Source organism: Teleopsis dalmanni, chromosome 1, assembly GCF_002237135.1.
Source record: "Teleopsis dalmanni isolate 2A chromosome 1, ASM223713v2, whole genome shotgun sequence".
In the NCBI taxonomy this organism is placed as follows: domain Eukaryota; kingdom Metazoa; phylum Arthropoda; class Insecta; order Diptera; family Diopsidae; genus Teleopsis; species Teleopsis dalmanni.
Window position 1 is genome coordinate 135929478 of NC_051846.1, and position 18961 is coordinate 135948438.

The window sequence follows — 18961 nt, forward strand, 5'->3', positions numbered from 1 at the left end:
AATATGTAAAAATGAATGTCCTTAACATGCAAAAATCTATAAATGATTAATTAATGAAAATAATAAATTATATTAATATATGTACGGTTTTAAATTTTATGAAGATAATGCTTTGTTGAACTCTGCTATTTTATTGATAACAAACTTCTCCTTTTCTATTATTTCCCTCTTAATAATTGCACGTAATTGTTGCAAGTTAGGCATTGAGTTGCAATCGCGCACGTTCAGCAGTTCCCTGAAGATAGTTTCCCATAAGATTTTATTGAAATAACGCGGCACATGCGTTTTATGCATCCAGATATAATCGGATCGTTTTTCTACTTCCATATATTTACCAAAGAGCAATACATGTATCACTCCCGCTAAGCCATACAAATCCAATTGATAAGTCCATGGACGTTTGTCACGCATTTCCACACAATTGAATGCATTATTATTGTGCACATAACTGAATGTCTGCCCAGGTTTAAAAAGCTGCATATCGATCGAAACACCAAAGTCGATCAGTTGCAGGCAACATTGCTTCGCTGGATATGTCAACCTTTTTTAAAAAATATAAAAATATAAAAAATATTTAATACTCGTACATAACAAATGAATGCTTACTTATTCATTAACAGTATATTATCAGGTTTAATATCTGCGTGGATGATGTTAGCAGCGTGCAGGTGATCCATGATTTCCAAAAGTTCACATGTCAGGTACATCACTACATACTCGTCCACATTTTTCATAGTTGACTTTTTAACTTTATTGCAAACATTTATCAGTGAACCATAGTCCGAAAATTTGGATACTAATACACTTGAGTTATTGCCGATTAGAGAAAATTCAATCTTCATGTACGCATTTAACTAAAAGAAAAAGAATAACTTATTTAAAGAGAATATTTAAATTATAAATTAAAAAGCTATGGCTGAACTATTAAATTAAATTGTATAATTCCGTCACTAGAAGTACTCTTGTCTCTCTCCAAGAGTACTTCGTTTTCTATTATGCACCTGTGTGCATGTTTCTAGTTTCAGAAACACTGTTGAAATGCCTTTTTAGAAATAGTTTTGATTAAACTGGTTCTGCCACGTAGTAGCCATCTCAACTATTGTTAAAAACCGTTATAATCCCTTGAGTGTCTCATTGAAAAAAAAAATTTTTTATATTAAAAATAGTTGCAGAATACCAAATTTTGCAAATAGTGCAGTTTTGGCATTACTCTTATACTTCACTATGAACTGTTGAATGAGTCGATCGCATTCAGTTGTAACTCGTATGACCAAAGATTTGGTGAAAATCAATTCACATTAGCAGTATAATATTTATACTTCTTCAGAAACCTCTCTAATGGTAACAGTTCGTCTATTATATTTCTAATTTTTGTAACATTTTATCATTCATCGATAAAGTCTCCAGGGTTTTTTTAAGGTCTTTTCGATATTCCTAAAAGATCTTGTATTATTTATAAGTTCGTGATTATGATAGTATCGTTACCAAAAGTCTTACTTAGTATAATAAACGATTCGCACGTACTTAATTTTATTTAAAACATAAATTTTATTATCTGTTTCTGTTACAATCTGTTATCTGTTTCAAAATATGCTACATAAAATGTCGCTAAACACGCTTGGGTAAGTCCTGCTCATTCGCTTGGCAAATACAAACTAAACACCACAGTTGTCTAATAGTTACTACAAACATTACTGATAGTGCAACCAATACATAAATACTACATTTACTCGAATCGATGAAAATGATACGATGTGTTACTTTTTCGTCACATCTCGTATGTTAGTGCGACTATGAGTATAAAAGACATTTAAAATTTAAGAAGTTGTTACAGTTCTATATTGTGGAATTGTAAATGGAAATTGTATATAAACATTTTTTTACTTATGGTGCTATATATTATTCCTTTGTAAAAGAATATAAATTCTAATGTTCAGAAAAATTGCTTCATAGTTAATAAAAAAATTAACTATTTTGACTTAACTTTTAAAAGAAAATCAGGTTAAAAATTTTTTATTTCTTTTATGGAATAGGCAATAAAAAAATATCAAGTTATTAATAAGTTAATTTCGATTAATGATTAATTTTATAAATTTGAAGGAATTTTTGTTTATTTATTTAATACCTAGATTCCAAATGAATCTCTACAGATGTGATAGTTTGCCGACCTAGGTGAGTTGGATTTCATTCGTAAACCTTAAAAATTTGTTCACTAAACATAATGAGTAATTTAGGATTTCAAGAATGGACGGGTCTGCTTCCCTGAACCACTTGTAGAACTTTACGACCAAGTGTCGTTCAACAATCTCAAACTGGCTAAAACAACAACAAAATGAGTATTTCGGATATGCTTCAGCCGTCCAATATAAAAACGGTGCCCTATGTAATCACTACCAACTAATGAAGATTAATCGTAGGTTTTGTAAGGAAGTCACTTCAACGCCTGTGTCTGTATGCCTTTGACTAAAATCAAAAACGGGCAACAGAAAAAGTGGAAGACCTAAAGTCACGTAGCGCCGTACTATAAAGAGGAAGGCGAACAAATCTGGACGCATTGGAAAAAAGCAAGTACCACAAGAATACCCATGTATTAAATGCTTTATTAAGACTTGATGGTTCTTAAAAAGTTGAAACAACTAATGCTATATGTGATCAATTCAGTCAAGTTCTCGTGAACGGGTTATTATATAATTAGTTCTTTCCATTAAGAATCAATTTTTGGAAGTAGTTAAATATATTTCTTACCATATTTTCTGATGTAATACGACTTTGTAGCTCCAAGCAAATATAATATTCCCAGTAGTTTGGTGGCCGTTCCTGTTTAAGCGCATATTTATCACCAGTTTTAGTGTCAATACCCCTATATAAATAAAAAAATATATATAGTAATATAATCATTGTATATATATATTTAAAATGATAAAATATTACTTTGATTTTATACTAACCAAAATATATTACTTACTTATACACAGCGCCATATGCTCCTTCACCGATAAGTTTCGAAATTTGAAAATGAACGCCATTGATTTCAATCGTTGTGTTTGGTTTTATGCAGGGGACACAACCTACCATTCTACAAGTTTGCAAGTCTTTTAAAAACGTTATTAAATCAATTTGATCTAGAAAAGCGTTTATTAATTCCACATTAAAAGGATTAACATTCGGATCTACACAAAACCTTTCCACCAGCTGATTGGTTTGATTTAGATCGCATTGCCGGTGTACAAAGGAATTATTATCAGACTTATCCAAAGAATCTCTCCATACATGTACGGTATTTTTGGGAGTTCTGGGTGTATTCTTGAAGTAAATACTCATTTCATCGTCATATTCATTACTTAAGTTGAGTTTCTCCTTATTGAAATAGTCACCTATTCCCAAAGCGCTAGCGGCGTTTTCGTAATTTGTAGCAGGTTTATTTGTGGATGCAGTCGATGTCCGATGCTTTTCCGCTGGGGATTTTTCTGTTGCGTTTAAATTCGATCTATTGCCAACTGTATCTTGTACAAATGATGACGGTTGCTTTAAAAAGCTCTGCTTAGATTTTTTGCAGTCTTGCGTTACTTGCCTTCTAATCTCATGAGTTTGTTCTAGTGTAGTCTTTTGCGGATAATTCGAAACCAAAGTAGAGTTTTTAATTAAGCTTATATTCGTTGAGAATAATGCAGTTTCTGCGTTCAGCTCGAAAAAATCATCCAAATCACTATTTTTTGAAGTTTGTTTTTGTGGTTCCTTACACTCTGAATTAAGATCTGTCTTAGGTTTTTCTAAAAAATTTAAATTACTCTGGGAGTTTTCGTAATTTGTTTTTGTCGGAACTTTTGGTGAAGGTTTGCTCAAAAATTTCAACGTACTACCTCCAGAGCTGAAGGCTTTGAGGTTTTCTTTCTGTGGCTGAGAGTTTAAAACTACTGACAAATCCTGCATTTCATGAGTATTATTTTGTGTATTTCGGAACTGAAGCTGTGATTTCGGTTTAATAAATGAGCTTGCATTCGAGTCTTTCGTTTCTGATTTGTTTAAATGGAAGAATGAATTCGATATATTCTGAGACTTTGTAGAGACTTGTAATGGTCTATTATCCCCGATGGAAAAGTCGTGCATGAAAGAATCTCCAGAAACAATTGTTTCATGTTTCCGATTTGTGTTGTCCACTTGGTGTTGGTTTGCACTGATGTTTGCACCAATTCTTTTAACTGATATATTCGTTGTAGCTCCTGTTAAATTGGCTGCTTCTGATTTTTCGTTTTTTGTGTTTTCCTTTTGTGGATTTGCTGTTGGTTGTGTTTCTGAAATTTCGTTTTTTGTGTTTTCCTTTTGTGGATTTGCTGTTGGTTGTGTTTCTGAAATAAATGAAAGGTTGGATAAAAGAGAATCGTCTTGTTCAGGTTTAGTTATTTCAGTTCGATGACTTGATCCAATTAGCAGTTTATCCTTGTTTTGAACTAACTTCGGCTGTGTTTCCGCAATTATAGAAAAGTCAGGTAGGAATGAGTCTTCTAAAATATTTTTTGATGATATATTGGACGATTTTCGAAAGGAGAGGAGTGCATCTTTAGGTAATTTCATGCTTTTATCACTTATTTCATCCTCAAATAGCAGCATAGTTTTTTTCGTGTTCTCCTTGGGCTTTTGAGCAAACATTAAATTAGTTTGTACCTCAGGTGTGTCAATATCGCAAAATCGTTTCGATTTTGGAACCAAGGGGGATGGATGTTTTACGGTAGAGATTTGTTTTGTAATTCCAAGTTGTTGATTTTGTTTTACTAACGATTTTTCAATGGCCGGAGGTGTTTTAACGAAAAACTGAAATGAATCATCAATGCTAGCGTTGTTGGTATCATGCGATTTAAACATTAATTTAGGCATGGTTTCGGTGTACTCGTCTTCAAATCGTATCGGTTTGGGAGGTAAGAATATCATTTGTAATGAATTATTTAGCTTATCTTCTTCTGGTTTCTGATCAGTAGCGACAGGTTGAATCAACATTTTAGAGATAGTTTCAGTTTTGTCTTCTTGAAATTGAACTCGGTTCGGTGCTGATACCAACAACGTAGGTACAGTTTCCGTTTTGTCATCTTGGAAACGCACCGTACGCATCGCAATATTCGGTGCTGTGTCTTCACATTGCATCAATCTGGAGAAATTGCCTGCTTCTTTGATTTCGCACTCTTCCGCAAACTCGTCAAGCACGGACACATTACTTCTTAAGTTATGAAGTCTTGTTGCAGCAGGTGTTGTTGGTACCTTGCTTGGTGAGTATTTTGATTGCTTATAGTCGATGTTTTCAATTGCGGGGTGCTTATTTGTTGTTGTTGTTGATGAAATGCTTTTAGTGTCTAAATTCACATTTGACAATAAAATATTTTCCTTGGAATTGGTTCCAGATACTTCTTGAGATCGTTCGAAAACCGTTTCCAAGTCTGTGTGAAGCGGCCGTGTTGCTGTGTTTGGTTGATTTTCGTTCTCAAAATCTGGCGAACTTATTGTCGATTTGGTTGATGTACCAGTGGAATGTGTTCCTTGAGTAGTGCCGTGCTCTGACGTTTCCAATATTGTAGAGAGTTGTTTTTGAAGTGTTGGAGAGTACTGTAGTACAGCCGGAATTGCTGAGATGGGTGCATTATTGCTTTGGGTACATACTTCGTTTGTATGTGTGGGCATTTCATTTAATATTGTTTCATGTTCTTCTGGTTCCGCTGCTGAAACAGGCTTAGCAGTTTCCTTTAAAGTGGTACCGAAGTGACGTTGTGTAGTTTTAATAGGTACTTTAGGTGTGCTGGCAGATTGTGATTTTAAAAATATGTTAAATGTTTGAGTTGAGCAAGTTTCATCTGCATCAAAAAAGCCTACTGGTTCTACTTTTTCCACTTGTGGTGGAGGAACAACTGTTAATATATCTAGTACTGGCTTTGTGGGTTTTCCACGTAGAGCTGGTCTTTTAAATTTAAAATTAATGGAGGTGGTTGGATCCTCATAGATTTCGAAAGGTTGAAATTTTTGCTGAGACATACCACCATTAACAGGTTCTTCTAATTCAGCTATATTTGGAACTTCTTGTGTTTTTGTATTTGGCATGTTAACGCTAGGGAGATTCTGATTAATATGTGGTACAATAGAAACAGCAGTATTAGATTGTGTTTTAACAGCATCAACATCAATTTCTGCAGAGTTAGTTTGTACTAGGTCTTCCACAAATATTGTAGAGTTCGTTTCTTTGATTGGAGAAGGTGGAGCTTTAACACTATTTTTTACAGCAATCGAATGGCGTGTTGGAAAGAAACTCTTACGTCGTGGAGCTTTTACAGCTGATTGACATATGGTTTCATCCATGTCTGTGACTATACACACTGTATTGTTACATTTCTCCATAAATTTAATGGCTAACAATTCTTCGAATTGATATTCTGTTTTAGTTTTTGAGTTATATATTTTATGAAAAGACACAACCAATTTAATTTTAGGTGGTTCAAAGTATGAGTCTAGCAATCCCAATTCTTGAGGACGCGAGTGTGAGGCAAAGTTTGGATATTTACGTATACTCACATTAATATTGTGACTGTCCCAAAATATGTCACGCTGATTCGTGAATGCATTGGATATATTTCGTCGCTTATACCAATTATAGGCCATGAGTTCTTCTAACTGAAATTCCATATTAGCACGTGGATATAACATGCATTTATTATATTGAGGATAAGACCTTGCATTCGGCTCTTCTTCTGTCGTGACTGGGGTACTCCAAATTTCTTGCGGCTTGTTTTTGATTGCAAAATTTGGATAGTATTTAAATGGCTTCTCAATGTTTTTTTCATCATCTGTTAGCTGTATTGTTGAAATCTTCTCAATTAATTCGTTGTCATTTGATTGATCTTCATGTATATTAAAGCCTGGTTCATGAGTTTTTGTAAATAATTTGCCACGCTTCTTTTTATCGTGTGCTTTATTCCACGGTCCAGGCTCTATATTATTTTCCTGGCTTCGTACGGACTCAATTATGGTACGAATTACAGACTTACTTTCCTCAGGTGCAGTGGCGTTCTGTTCTTCGGCTACTTTAGGTAGAACGTTGCGCTGTTCATTTTCGTCACTGAAAACTTTTACGGGAGCATTAGAACGTTTTACCACCAAAGAAGAATCAGTCTGAAATATGTTATTACATAAAATAAAGTAATTAACTTTTTATACAATAACTCACTTGAATGGTACCAGGTACATAGTTTTTAACTGCTGCACCTGTTCTTATACTTCCAACCTTTGCTTTACGGCTATATCCACGTAGAGAAGTCAGTGCCAAACGGCGTTCTTCAAGCTGTCGATTGACACTATCTTTAGCACATTCATCGTCACCATAAATATATCTTTGCGCCACAGAGAAACCGAAATGTTGCTGCGCTTCTTTCAACTCATCTAGAGGTTGAGCTCTACAGGCAACGCCTTGTTTAAATATTTCATCAGCTTTTCGTGTATTCCCCACCAAGTCATAGCAATAAGCCCAGCTTATATAAAAGTCCGAAACCATTGTACCAATGCCCGCATTAAAAAGTTGTTGGTAACTTTCAATAGAATTCTTATGGCTGCTGATCTAAAAACATAAACAAAATTAACTACTTTTTCTTTTTAAATCAATAGTGTAATACTAACGAATTTGATATAAAGTTTTATCATTCTCCTGTCTTGGTAATAGCGTTCATCATTTTCAAAATGTGTCAGACATTTTGTTAGAACTTCTTCCAATCCTGATTCTTTACCGCCGGACGGGAAGCATTGCTCGATCCAACTTATATACGAGTACCACGCCTCAAGTGGGTCATCTCCTTCATAATTATGTATATTGTCTTCCATCTGACGGCGTTGTGCCAACAATTCTTGTGCCTCTAACCGCAACGAAGCTTGTAACAAACTAGCGTCTCGTCCTGAGGCTAAAGGTTGTATGTTTTCCTTTGCTTCTTCAAAATCCATATCAAAAATATTTTTAAAGTAATAAAAGAAGAGGATTTTGTAATTAAAAACTTGTTTTATTTAATTTAATTAAATGCAGAGAAAACAAACGCAAAATTTCACTTATCGCAAAAAATTGATACATTCGCGCCGTTATTCAAAAGTAAAAATGGTCTTTTTGGGGTTGCAAACGTGCGCGAATATTTGTTATGAAAACACAAATTTTAATTATTATTATTATATGTGAGTGAATATTTATTTCAACGATTAAGTTCTTTTGAAGCACAAAAAAATTGTGTGATATATTCTTAATTATTTATAAAATACAAATTTGTATATTAAACCAGTAATTTTACAAAGTATCACTGAACTTATTCAAAATTTGTGTGTTATTCGGAGCAAAATGCAAATAGTATCCAGCGGCTAACAAAATTAAGTATGAGCCAAAAGAAATCCACTATGCGCACACTTCGCTACCAAAAATTTCATAAGTCTGTTTAAGTAGAATTAATAATATAATAATAAAAATAAATCTGTTTTCTTTTTGCAATTGATTATTATTGATTCTCAATAAATCGAGTTTACTTTTTTGTTGCTAATGGATGTATTTTTTTGCAGCTTGCAGATAATTGAATACAAAAAAAATACTCAGAGTTGTACTTGGAATGAGCTATTTTGACAGCTGTTATTAGGTGTTTTGATGTGAAAGTTTTGCTGAGGAAACAGGCAATTGCAAATATTTTTTGTATTTAATTAATACAACTTAAAAAATAATAAATTTCTATATATTTTTTTATTAAGAATTCGATGTTGAAATGCAATCGTTGCTAAAGTAATATACTTTGGCAATTATAATAATTGAAATAATAATTTTTGCTTTATTATATAAAATTTATGAAATTGATAAAACTAAATGAATAACAATTACAAAAATATAAATGAACTTATATATTTATTATTAATGAAGATGCACAAAATCATATGCATGTGTCAGTTACTGTCAACTGTCATTTTATCTAGCAATTTGAACATTTATCAAAATAAAAACAAAATAAAAATGAATTAAATATAGTCCTCTGGAATGCGAATGGGCTGTCAAAACACTGTTTAGAGCTAGAAGAATTCTTAAAAGATCAAAAAGTAGACATCATGCTATGTTAATATCTGAAACACATTTCACTTCAAAACATTATTTTAAAGTACCAGGCTATGACTTTTACCACACCATGCATCCCGATGGAACAGCTCATGGCCAATGTAGCATTTTAGTTAAAACAAACATATTACACTTTGAATTGCAACAATATCGCACTGAAGAGATTCAAGCAACCAGCATTGCAGCAAAAGATTGGTGTGGCCCAATCACAATAACATCAGTATATCGTCCACCAAAACACGCAACTAAGACGGCAACATATAAAAAATTCTTTAGAACCCTAGGTAACAGCTTTATTGCGGGGGGAGATTTTAATGCCAAACACATTGAATGGGGCTCTCGGCTTTCAACACTCAAAGGACGACAGATGCTTGTGGCTATAAGAAGCGAAAATCTTTAAACTATCTCGTCTGGAGAACCAACTTATTGGCCCACGGATCCCAAAAAAATACCAGCCTTGTTAGACTTCTGTGTTACTAAAGGACTGCAACAAAATGACACATCCTGTAAATCTAGCTTTGATCTTTCATTAGATCACTCGCCAGTTTTATTACGAATAAAATCGAGTATACAACTTAAAGCTCAAAAATGTTATCTGCACAACAAATTAACCAACTGGGATGCATACACTTAAGTCATTACTTGATGTAAAAATGGCGCTTAAAACAGACGAAGAAATTGCGCTTGTAACCGAACATCTTATAAGGAGTATTCAAGAATTAGCCTGGACATCCACGCCTTCAAACATTCAAAAATTCGCTACACCATTATGTAGTACGACTCAAGAACTTATTAGAGCCAAAAGAGCAGCGAGATGACCAAACCGCAGCAACAAACCAAATCCCCAAAAGATGTGCTGATCAAAAGAACTTCTGCAAACAACCAGGAATTTGGAAATACAAAGAAATCTCCAACGACTAGACGCAACTACTTCCACCAACTACTCACTCTGGCGAGCAATCAAAAAAAAGGCATCAACGCACAACCCACCAGTAAAAAACAAACTTGGGCAATGGGCCCGAACAGATATAGAAAAATGCAAAGTATTTATGGACCATCTGTCTACAGTTTTTATTATGACTTGATTACTTCAAACATATTAAAGGAGTTAACGGATCAAGCAATGGTACTACTGCGAAACATTTTTAATTCTATCGTAACAAAAGGCTTTATCCCTCCTCAATTCAAGGTGGCTCAAATTAGCATGATACTCAAACCTGGAAAAACGGCTTAAGATGTTAAGACATATAGACCAAGTAGTCTTTTACAGGTTATGTTCAAGTTGTTGGAAAATTTATTCCTTACCAGATTAATGCCCGTTGTCAATAAAATTAGACTAATTCCGAAACATCTCAATTTGGTTTTAGAGAAAAGCACAGTAGAATAGTGCAAGTACACAGAGTGGTTAATGTTATACACACAGCATTTGACAAAAGGAAGTACTGCACAGCAGCATTTCTGGATATATCCCAGGCATTTGATAAAGTTTGGCATAACGGTCAATTGTTCAAGCTTAAAAAGATGCTCCCAACTAATTACTATATTTTCTTAAAATCCTACAACGAATCACGATATTTCTTTGTAAAACAGATTAACCCTTAGATTAATCTTAAATGCTCTTAGATATATAAGAAATGAATGTATACATCGCGATCTTAAGATTCCCGTAGTTAAGGATGTTTAAAAAACCCAAGCCAGTAAACACAAAAAACGTATTTTACATCATCCCAACCACTTTATGAACAGAACGATAGCAGAAGGAAAAACGTTCACACACCTCCCCAAACAAACGCCACTGGAACTTTAATGTGCCCGACTTCAACAGACGGATGTGTTACTGAGCACAGTCCATTTAAGCTCACAAAAATTTTAAATATTTAGTCACTTTTAAATATTCTTTATTGTCTATTTCGAATTTACAGATCGCAATATAAGAAAATAAATTTAAAAAAAAACTTAGAAAGTGTTACTTAGTAAATTTCAATAACCAGACAAAGAGCTTACATGCTTTTTAACTTATTTAAAAATAAAGTAATAGTATGTTTCCACTGGTTTCGTTAAACCCTCATTAGATTCAAGCAATTTCAAGTGAGTTAACTTCATTTATGCAGTTTTGCTCATTATAACCACTAATGAGGATGATTTACCATACAAAGAGCTTTCATATAAATGAGCTCATTAACACTAAATCACCTCATTTAAAGTGAAAAATGTTGAATGCAATCCTTAAAAAATAAATTTTCCTCAAGGAAAATGATTACAGAAATATAGAAAATATTTAATGCTTAAGTATTAAATATTAAGTAACTTGCTTAAGTAAGTTACTTGCTTAAGTAACTTACTAATTAAGCGGTGGAAATATGGTATTAACAACCACTGAACGAGTAAGAATTGGACAATTCATTACAACAATGATGGATTTGCAGTACGTATATTATGGTAAAGTCACTATTTTCTTCAGTGATGTATGTACCTCATTTTTCATTTGGTGGACTTGTCAGCAAACAAAATTTTGTCATCTGAAAAAGAAGTAATCCGCAAGTAACTGTTGAAAGACTATTGTCAGACCTAAAACTCAATACCAAAGGAGATTGATCTTATGGAGAATTACGGTCAAGTATGAAGTATTTTGCGTCTTTCTTCTATTTTAATACTTTTTTGAAATAAAACATAAATAAAGGAATCAGTGCTGTTGTAGAATCTATACTTAAATTTTAAAAGCATAGGAATGGATTCAGATAACTGGAGTTAAGACAATAGACAAACTGTGTCATGGTGTGTACGAGTATTCGTATTCCTCGTAATAATGACAAAAATAATAATGCTGTCTTACTGAAACTTAAATTTTTATATTAAATTATTTAATTTTAAAACAATTTTATTGTTAAAATGTGTAATCGGACTAGCAAGTCCAGAATTTTGTACTTATTTAACTATACATTTTTATATATTTACTTTTTTGTGGACCTTAAAGAGAGCGAAAACTCAGGAACTATAAAAATTTTCAGCGTTAATCTTATCTGTTTCCTTAAAAATACTTCGCAACAGAAACCTTTTAATACAATAGAAAAAAAAGATAGATGGCAAAAAAAAAAAAATTGAATTACACGCTCTTTTAAACAATAAATTTACTGTTTTGCTCACTATTTTCTGGTGCTACTACCTCTAAGCACCATTTCGAAAAAATCATCACCAACTACTTAAGTGACTATTTTTTTAAATATTTACAATGTACGCGCACTCACACACATAAACTAACATGAAATCGTTTCCGCTTCCGTTTCATATAAATTTTTCATTTAACGTGCCTGAACTTGCTCGAAATCCCACAATGCTCAGAATAAGCTTATTTGTTTGCCTGTGCTGATTTGGAGTTCTTGTTATGTTATGGCATCTCATCAAAGCGTATCCAAACGAAACGTAAAAAAACACATAAAAATCATAAATAAAATCTACTCCAAACACGATTTTCCGTGAAGGCCTTTACAATGCTATTCCTGCCGTCTTTGTTTGGCTCATTTTCGGAAGAGTGGAAGTGGTATCGCAGATGGAAAGGGTGGCTCTAAGCCGAATATACACTTTTTGTACCTCATGTGAAACGTGTAGTTTGTACTTTTATTTATACAATATATATATATATATATATATATCTATTTATATATATTAGTATCTGTAAATATAAATATATATATACTCGTATTTTCATAGCGAAGTTTTCGTGCAAAAACTTTAGAATGGTGTGGCGCAAAATCTTAACCAAAATCGAATCAAATCCTTAAAGCGCCTACTTCAGACGATGTGGTTAACTAGGAAGCAGTCGTAATGTAAGTAGTCAAAACTGGTACAAGTTATATGCTTTGTGGAGCACGTGATTGTTGGGTTATTAAGAGTTAAACGCAATATCTTTAATTTAAAATAAGTTTAAAATGCAAAGGAATCTCACATTCAATTTTTTACGAGTAATAACACCAAAATATATGATATATGCAGGGTTATCCATTTTCTTTGTATTTGGCGGTTAAGTGTGCAATACAACGTCATTTAATTCTGCTTCACTGGACATTTTACAATACTGGATATATAGTAGTTTTCGGTGATTTTTCATCATATAACTGGCAATATCTGGACCGTAACTTGTCGGAAGCGTTATTCGCATAAACACGATATTTTGCTTAACCCTACTCAAAACGTCGGTTGTTAATCGATCTCATTAGACCAGCACTACTTTATGGGTGTGTCGTGTATAGCAAAGCTGCCGACTTTACTAACCAGAAGCTTTAACTTGCTCAAAGTAAGGCTCTCTGAAAACACTTCAAAGTGCCATGAGTCGTCCGTACGAATGACATGCTAAGAGATCTTAAAATAGACCTGGTCAAAAAATACATAAGGGACAGAGCCCTGAAGCTATATGCGAAAACCGATAGGGTACTTAGCACTATCTAATCTCAGAGTAATCACTAACCGCACGGGGCGGTACGCAGATCTTAGATCAGTCATTGAATAATCATGAAGCGTATGAGGAATATACAAATTAGTCAGTGAAATGGGTAGGAGTCTGCAGAAACCTCCCATCCTAGTGCCGAGATGCACTAACTCGGAAGGTACTCAATATAACATTATTTAGGTATCCAATTGATATAACCAAATTGTGAAATTATTCGGTAAACTTTTCGCGCAACAAATTCGAAATGGGACAGATTATGTGTCTTATGTCAACTTCTTGTTGATACCACATGTCTTCCACATCCACTACTTTAATTTCACATTAAAAAATTAATAGTTATGGTGTTTTCAACAATCAGTTTGATTGACACTGTGTTGTATCTTACACTGACATGAGTTTTTGTGGATGATGGTTAGTTGTGGACTACTACTGGCTTGCCTCGGCTTGGCATTATCACCAAAGAAACAAGTAATCTCATCACTAAAGATATGCCTAATACAGAATTATCATTTTTACTGTAAATTTTTAAAAATTTAACATATTCTGCAGAACTTAAGCCATCTATATTGTAAATAATAGTTCCAAGAAGACTGATGATTTGGCAATACCCGAAATAGGTGTATGGTCAGCCAAAAATTTAATTAATTAAAATAACATAAAAATAAAATTTTGTCGTTGTATTTCACCACTTTTCTAAAACCTCTTTTAAAAAATAATATATTTTAGTTTTCTCTGTAATGTGTATTTGTTATATTTAGTTAAACGATATTGGTTCACTAACTCTATTCTCATAAATTGGAGTTTTTCATCGCTTTTATTATTCTAGTATTACACCATTTCCAGAATCGTCAGGAGTTCTGAAACAACTATAATTGAGTTATTTTTTAAATGTATAGAAATGTTTCGTTACTGTATTGATTCCTTGAATCAATAATAAATAAATAATGATAATAATAGAAGTGTTTCGTTAAGCGACTTTTAATATATGTACCTCAAAATTGGTCACATATATGTTTGATATAAGGCATCAATAATATAAGTGTTTAATATTTCATAATGTATAGTAGAATAAATTAGATTAGAGTGGTAGCCTTGTGCACCAAAGCTCACTTAAGCACAAATAATGGTCAGTTGTGATATTAGAGATGAGGCAACGTCCAAACCCCAAACTTCAAGAATCACCTTAAAGATAGAAGTTTGAAGAATCTAGTGCGCGTACACCGACAGCCAGCAGCCTTGTGCACCAAAGCTCACTTAAGCACAAATAATGGTCAGTTGTGATATTAGAGATGAGGCACCGTCCAAACGCTAAACCTCAAGAATCACCTTGAAGGTAGAAATTCGAAGAATCTAGCGCGCATACAGCAATAATTTATAGAAGTTGAAGTGGAATGAGTTTGACTCATAGAACTATAACTTATTTAACTTTACCTTTTATTATTTATTAGTGGCACACTAGGGTGGCTCAAAAAAACTAAAATGCGATTTTGAATGAGCGCACCCCCTAGGAATATGCCATTGACCAAAAAAATGATATTCCCAAAGTTTTGGAGCAATAGGATAAAAAATGACGTTGCGCCACTCGAGCAAAGTTGGGTTTTTAGTATAAAAAACAGAAATTTTTCAATTCAAGGTCATTTTTTATCTTTGTTACTTTTTTCAATAGTTATTAATATACACTCATTTGATAGATAATTAAAATATCTTTTTAATAAGATATTGATGAGCAAAATCGGTTAAAAATTATGCGCAAAACACAATAATTAGTTGAGCGACTGCACTCTGTTTTCTATTTCATACCTTTTAGATGGCATGCACAATGCAATCGCAAATGTTTACAAGAAACGGAAGAAACATAAATAGAAAATAAAAATAATTCATTTCTACTTAATAATTTATATAGATATTTAAGTAGAATTGAAAATGTAGTCAAAACAAGAATTTTTTCGTAAGCAAAGAGAAAATGGTCGTACAGGAAGTATGACTGAAGTTAATATCCTTTTAGCAAACGAAGCAAGAGCGACTAAAAATTCCATTGATTTTAATTGGAATAATTTCGATGAAGAAATTTGTCTCAAAATGGAAGTTGAATCTGTAGTCACAGTTCAACAAAATTGGGATAACGCAGAATCACTCCTAGTCACTTCTAGCCATCTAAGATTCTTGATGGATGGCAAAAATCATGTACTTACTAAAAATGTAAGTACATATAACTCTGATGATTTGTACGAGATATATACATTTTTATGGCGAGCATATGTGTGAAAATTTTAACCCACACAAGGTTAGGTTATGTTCGGAACGCACGTGCTGACAGTTGTCAGCACTTCTACTCGGAGCCATATATTGCCCATTGGGATGCCCTTAAAAAATTTTACCAGGAGATGCGAGCTGCTAACCTTTGTTATCCTTGTTAAACCATTTCGTTTTCCAGATGAAGTTGAGGAGATCCGATAAGTTTACTTTCGTTATCTCTTCCAAGCCAGTAAAATAAGGATCCACAAGACATTAAAGTAGCCTTGTTTGAAGTCCTGGACAGAGACACAGAAAGTGGTTGATAGATTTTACCTCCTATTCATCTTGGCAACTACTGCATAATCCACTTGTTGGAACTCGCCACCGTTAGAGCATAGGCGCAATGACACAGTGCCCCTTTAGTATTCCAGAAAGCACACGAACTGCAGGCTTGCTGAATCCTAAAAGGCTTATCGTTTTATTTTTGTCCAACTTAGGCCATAAAATTTTAGAGACCTTACAGTCTTCGCGGTTAGTCTATAAATTGATAGTCATCGCATTGATTTCCTCTATTATCCTAAACAGTTTACATATCGGTGTATGTATTGAAAGGTCGGCCTCTCCTGTATGCAGTTCAGAATCTCTTCTGGCCATCTCATCTGCTAGTTCATTCCCTTCAATATTGCTATGTCCAAGTATTCGAAATGTACTATGTCTAGTAAAGAGAGACCTTATAATGTTTGATGCTCATCAGTGAATCGTGACATTTTAATATTATCTTAGAATTTAGATTCAATTGCTTTCAATGCGGCCTATCTACAAAAATCGTGATATTCAAAGGACGAATTGTACTTTGATGTATAATATTGACCACTTTTTCGATAGCATATATCTCACCATGAAATACGTTGTAAGTAGCAGGGATTCGGTAGCACTATCTTATCTGCATATCTTTCGAGAAGATAACTGCTCCCGTACCGCCTTGCATCTTTGAGCCATCTGCGTAGATAGTAACTGTAGAGTTACCGGTCACAGATCCAAGCTCCCAGCTATCTCTGGTTAGATAAAGAGTGGGAACCCACTAATGAAGTTATTTTCCTCAAAGAACCTTATTGATTTCATGACTGAAGAGATAATAAATTTTTTTGATCGTTTTTACCTATCTAATAGTTTTATCAGTTTCGATCCTTCGCCATGGATGGAAACGCAAGATTATAGAGATGCACTTGAATTCTGTGCCAGACTTTATATGATAAATGATTGAAAGAGGAATTAGGATTATGATGGATTATAATTCGATTTCGACAAAATATGAAGAGGAAAAACAATATGTTCTGTAATTAGTCGATCATTATCATAAAAATTATCCTTCACATAGTCAGTTTTATGTTATAAAACATAATAGACACAATATATTAATTACTGAAAAATGGGTTTTCTTGAAATTATAATTTTTTATTAATAATTAACTAGTTCGTAGCATAAACCTATTACGTAATTGTGCATGCCATCTAAAAGGTATGAAATAGAAAACAGAGTGCAGTCGCTCAACTAATTATTGTGTTTTGCGCATAATTTTTAACCGATTTTGCTCATCAATATCTTATTAAAAAGATATTTTAATTATCTATCAAATGAGTGTATATTAATAACTATTGAAAAAAGTAACAAAGATAAAAAATGACCTTGAATTGAAAAATTTCTGTTTTTTATACTAAAAACCCAACTTTGCTCGAGTGGCGCAACGTCATTTTTTATCCTATTGCTCCAAAACTTTGGGAATATCATTTTTTTGGTCAATGGCATATTCCTAGGGGGTGCGCTCATTCAAAACTTCATTTTTAATTTTCCCCTTTATAACGTGAGCCACCCTAGTGGCACACACACATTGTCTTTCTTCTATCCATCTCAATTGCAATGGATCGATAATTATTTTATATATGAGATTATAATTTTCTTAAGAACAGACTTTTATATTGACTATGTATTATGTTACTTTCAGTTGAATTATAAGATTAACTACGTCATAAATTAAGGAAATTAAATGAAATACAAGTAATTAGCGTAGCTTTTGAAATCATAGATATTACTTGAGTCAAAAAAATTGTTATAAATTAATGGAATCATTTTTTTGTGGTTTACATAAAAGCACCATATATGTTTGTTAAATTTGCTTAACATCTGCATCATATATATGTAGTATGAATGCACGAAGCTATTGAATTTCGGAATAAATGAAGAAATGAATTCATTTCGTTCTCATAAATTCAATCATGCCTAAGCTAAGTAGTTTTATTCTTCCGCAAACAAAACTGATGAACACTTCAGTTTGCGTAATACGAAAATAATTCAATTGCGTACTCGCAGTGTGCGAGTTACAGTTCGTACTGCGGCACTGAATCCTTTTTCGTCCTTTATTTGACATGCACATCACAATGATTTGCACGAAGAGCACGTTTGAAAGGTGTAAAATCTAATCATGGATAAGAGCTTCTTTCTTTCAGTTTGAAACAGATTTTTAATTTAATATTTCAAATTCAATTCACTTCCAGAAAAATATTCTAAAAATATGTTCAAGTAAAACATTTCATTTTATTTGCTCGTATGAAAGTAAACATCATTCCACTATACGCCTAAATGTATGCCGTATTAAATGAAATTTATTATTTTGTTTTCTTTTTAAATTTCAATATAATTAAAAAATTCGCTGCAAGTTTGTTTTTTACAATTCAAATATGGAATTTTCAATTTTCGTTTCATTTTTTGCATTTCCATGTTATTGTATTTTAAAAAAGTTTTGGTAATAAACTTGATCGGGGAATTGTAATTTTTTTAATTAAAAGTGTGGAAGTAACAGTAATGGAAAACATGTAATTCCACACAAAAAATTAAATACAATTTTATCAACAGTCATAAAGTGAAGTAATTGAATTTTTATATTATTTCAGCTGGAGCGCCGAAAAGCATGCTTTGAACTTTATGAAAAGGGCAAGTCTAAAAAGCGAAGGTGTAAACTGGAATAAAATTTATTAAAAAAAAAACATTTTTATTTATATATTTATTTTATACTTCCGGAAATGTCCCTTCATTAAGTTTCCCTTCTTATCATCTGCGCTTTTTAACTCGATTGCAGAGATTTTTTTGAAAGAAAAATGACGTTCATTAAGGCAAAAAAGCCTAAT

The 18961-nt window shown here is 32.9% G+C and overlaps 2 protein-coding genes across 2 annotated transcripts in view; both read right to left on the reverse strand.

Moving 5' to 3' along the window:
* The window catches only part of LOC119668922 (myogenesis-regulating glycosidase), a 142433-nt gene that overhangs the window by 61061 nt on the left and 62411 nt on the right, over positions 1–18961 (reverse strand). The gene's annotated exons all lie outside the window — the stretch shown is intronic.
* LOC119668921 lies at positions 23–8172 on the reverse strand. The gene is made up of 6 exons (XM_038078599.1): positions 7648–8172; positions 7202–7588; positions 2966–7146; positions 2746–2860; positions 607–854; positions 23–541 (listed from the first exon to the last, which is right to left on the reverse strand). The coding sequence occupies exons 1-6, from the start codon at positions 7963–7965 to the stop codon at positions 97–99; spliced, it is 5694 nt and encodes a 1897-aa protein (XP_037934527.1). The 5' UTR covers positions 7966–8172; the 3' UTR covers positions 23–96.

Bases quoted from the DNA above. Each gene is read 5' to 3' on its own strand.
- LOC119668921 (XM_038078599.1), bottom strand. From the start codon at position 7,965: ATGGATTTTGAAGAAGCAAAGGAAAACATACAACCTTTAGCCTCAGGA. The intron at 7,589-7,647 runs GTTAGTATTACA...TTATGTTTTTAG, and splicing joins TAAAACTTTATATCAAATTC to ATCAGCAGCCATAAGAATTC. The intron at 7,147-7,201 runs GTGAGTTATTGT...AACATATTTCAG, and splicing joins ATGTACCTGGTACCATTCAA to ACTGATTCTTCTTTGGTGGT.